Below are 3,440 nucleotides of genomic sequence, written 5' to 3' on the forward strand. Positions count from 1 at the left end.
CGTGGTCGCAGGGTTGCTCTGATACCATTTGTAACACCCCGACCCCAAACAAATTAGGGAGGGGTCTATTGTCACGAAATGCGCATCAAGGGCCAACAAATGTCCCCACAAACCAACACAAGTCCTTTCGGTGCAATTTTTCCTCACTTATACGCACCCCGAGAAAACTTCCCAGGAGGTCATCCATCCCAAGACTACTCCCAGCCAAGCATGCTTAACTATTGAGTATTTTAAGCAAATGAGCTCCCTAAAAGGAAGATACACCTTGTTGATATGAGTAGTATATCATATCCTTTTGAAGCAATCATGAGGGGTATTACAAAGTATTTAAAAACGGAGGGAGTATCTTTCATAACTAGGATCGAAATAATGCTGCGCGAAACTGGAAAATTTTATCGAGCACAGAAAGCTGCTGAGGCATGTAAGAACTAGCCTTAGAAAACACAGTCTGTCGCCGAGGATTTGACTCTAGCGCCAGGAGACACTCTTGTCGCCAGGCACCAGAGCCAAATTACAGCAACGACCTCTGTTAGCTGGCGCCAAGTTCTTCTAATACCGAGCCAAAAATATGCGTTCTAATTTTGACCAGTTTTTAAAACTGTTTGCTCGATCGTGCTTCCTGATTGAGTTTTTCTCACTATTCTGAAACCAATATGTGTTCTACATATGGACATAACCCTCTAGGAATTCATGCTCCATCTACCTGATTAAACGCTCTGTGCAACAAAGGGTACATCCGAGAATGTTGAATTCACCAAACCATGGAAGCGAGTTTTTAACTCGCTGTGTCTCATCCACTCGCCCCAACCCTTCAAATGGTAAGGCTTCCGCACGGTGCATCCGGACAATTAACCATGGACCCTCTTTGACTAACCTATATCCCAAATTTTAAAGAACAGGAGCCATGGTTAGGTTGCAAACTCATTGCATCATATTGTGCATACTTGCCTATTTGTGCATTATTTGTTGTGCATACTCTATGTGTTTTTCCTAACCGTTTGTTTGACTTTTGTTTAAGATTAAATAAACTGATTAATGACTAAAAGGACTTTGCTTAATTAATTAATTAATTTGAGTAATTAAAGTCTAATAATTTAATCGGAATTGACTTAGTATGACTTTAGGCATGTCCTGTAGAGTAATAATATCGAAAGCAGTCCCAGATCAATGTTCCAGCAATGACGCCGCAATTTGGACTGCAGCGCCACACTGTGTTAGTAAGACCTACTGTCCAAGCTAATAATTTTGAACTTAAGCATGCTTTAATTCATATTGTTCAGCAAGATCAGTTTGGGGGGTCACCTGTTGAATGTCCATTAGAACATTTAGCTAATTTTCTTGAAAAATGTGATACAATTAAGCTAAATGGGATAAGTGAAGATGCTATTAGACTTAGGTTGTTTTCATTTTCACTTAGAGATAAGGAAAGAAAATGGTTATCCTCTAAATCGTCTGATCCTTTTACCACTTGGACTTCTTTATCTCAAGCTTTTCTGAATAAATTTTTCCCACCTGCTAAAACGGCTAAATTGCGTAATGATATAACTAATTTCACTCAAAATAAATTAGAGTCATTATATGAGTCTTGGGAAAGGTTTAAAGATTTGCAACATCAATGTCCTCACCACAGTATTCCTGATTGGCTACTTGTGCAAACTTTTTATAATGGCTTAAATCACTCTATTAGAAGTACTATAGATGCTGCAGCAGGTGGTGCTTTAATGAGTAAGACTACAGAAGAGGCTAATAAGTTATTAGAAGAACTTGCTTTTAATAATTATGGTTGTTCTAGTGAAAGATCAGTTACTAAAAAGAGTACAGGGATGTATGATGTGGATGGTATTAACATGTTAAATGCTAAGGTTGATAATTTGACTAAAATTTTTAGTAAAATAAGTAATGTTAGTCTTATTTCTAGTCCTGATTTGTCTTGTGATAATTGTGGGGGTGCATATGCTAGTAATGACTGTCCTAATTCTAAACAAGCTCAATATGTTTCTAATTATAATCGATCACAAAATGACCCCTACTCTAATACTTATAATCCTGGCTGGAAGAACCATCCTAATTTTTCTTGGAGAGATCAAGGAAACCAAGCCAATAACCTTAGACCACAAAACCCACCTGGTTTCCCTTAAAGACAACAACAACCACAACAAGAGGGACCATCATGGGAATTGGCTATAAACTTGCTAATGCCACTTCTGAGAGAATCATAAAATTGGAAAATAAGGTTGATCAATTAGCTAATTCAAACAAAAATGTGGAAGTTCAGTTAGGCCAATTGGCTAATGCTATTAATTCTAGAAACCAAGGTGGTCTGCCTAGTCAAACTGAGGTTAACCCTAAAGAACAATGCAAAGTTGTCACCTTAAGAAGTGGTAAAACCCTTGATGATGTAACTATTCAAGCCAAGGCTAAAGAAGTAATTGACGAAAATTCTGAAGTTGAACCTGAAAAGAAACCTGAACTAGTCAGTGATAATTCTAATCCTACTCCTGTTAAGCCTTATGTACCTCCCGTTCCTTTTCCTCAAAGGCTTAAGCAAAATAAAGTCGATCATCAATTTGAAAAATTTCTTAAAATGTTTAAGCAATTGCAAGTTAATATTCCGTTTGCTGATGCATTGATGCAAATTCCTTCATATTCTAAATTTCTTAAAGAAATCATGTCAAAAAGAGGAAATTGGAAGATTATGAAACTATTTCTTTGAGTGAAGAATGTAGTGCTGTAATTCAGAATAAGCTTCCTCCTAAATTAAAAGATCATGTCAGCTTCTCTATTCCTTGCACTATTGGTGATGTTAATTTTTCTAAAGCGTTATGTGACTTAGGAGCAAGTGTTTCTCTAATGCCATTGTCTATATATAAGAAGCTTGGTTTAAATGATTTAAAACACACTACTATTTCTTTGCAACTTGCTGATAGGTCTATTAAATATCCTTTAAGAGTAGTAGAAATGTGTTAATGAAAGTTGGTAAATTCATTATACCTGTTGATTTCGTTATTCTTGACATGGATGAGGATGTTGATGTGCCTATTATTCTTGGAAGACCATTTTTGGCTACTGCTGGTACTATAATTGATGTCAAAAATGGCAAGTTAACTTTTAAAATTGGTGAAGAAGAAGTACAATTCAATTTGTTTAAATCTGCCAAATATCCTTCTTTTACTGACCATGTGTTTAGAGTTCATGTGCTTGATGAATTAAATAAAGAAATGATTGATTCTATTTCTAAAGGTACCATTGAAGTGTTCCTAACAAGTGTAGGTACATCCCATAATGATGATATCAAGGTGTTGGAAATGGCCAATGCTTTAGAGGCATGCTCTCCATGGAAGAAAAGAGGTAATCAATTTGAGAAATTCGAGAAAGGTAATCCTCTTCCTCCTCCTTCTAGTGTGCAAGCACCTACTTTCCTCTGCCATCACATCTAAAAT

At 36.5% G+C, this 3,440-nt stretch overlaps 1 protein-coding gene and 1 non-coding gene across 2 annotated transcripts; one reads left to right on the plus strand and one right to left on the minus strand.

Annotated features, from left to right (window-relative positions):
• Positions 1–1,178: 1,178 nt before the first annotated feature.
• Positions 1,179–2,138, plus strand: LOC145625295 (uncharacterized). The gene has a single exon (XM_081678356.1). The coding sequence runs from the start codon at positions 1,179–1,181 to the stop codon at positions 2,136–2,138; it is 960 nt and encodes a 319-aa protein (XP_081534482.1).
• Positions 1,527–1,633, minus strand: LOC145625895 (small nucleolar RNA R71). Its single transcript, XR_014110790.1, has one exon. It is a non-coding gene; the product is annotated as a small nucleolar RNA R71 (small nucleolar RNA).
• Positions 2,139–3,440: the final 1,302 nt, after the last annotated feature.

The sequence above is a fragment of the Chenopodium album genome, chromosome 3 (genome assembly GCF_948465745.1).
Source record: "Chenopodium album chromosome 3, dcCheAlbu1.1, whole genome shotgun sequence".
In the NCBI taxonomy this organism is placed as follows: domain Eukaryota; kingdom Viridiplantae; phylum Streptophyta; class Magnoliopsida; order Caryophyllales; family Amaranthaceae; genus Chenopodium; species Chenopodium album.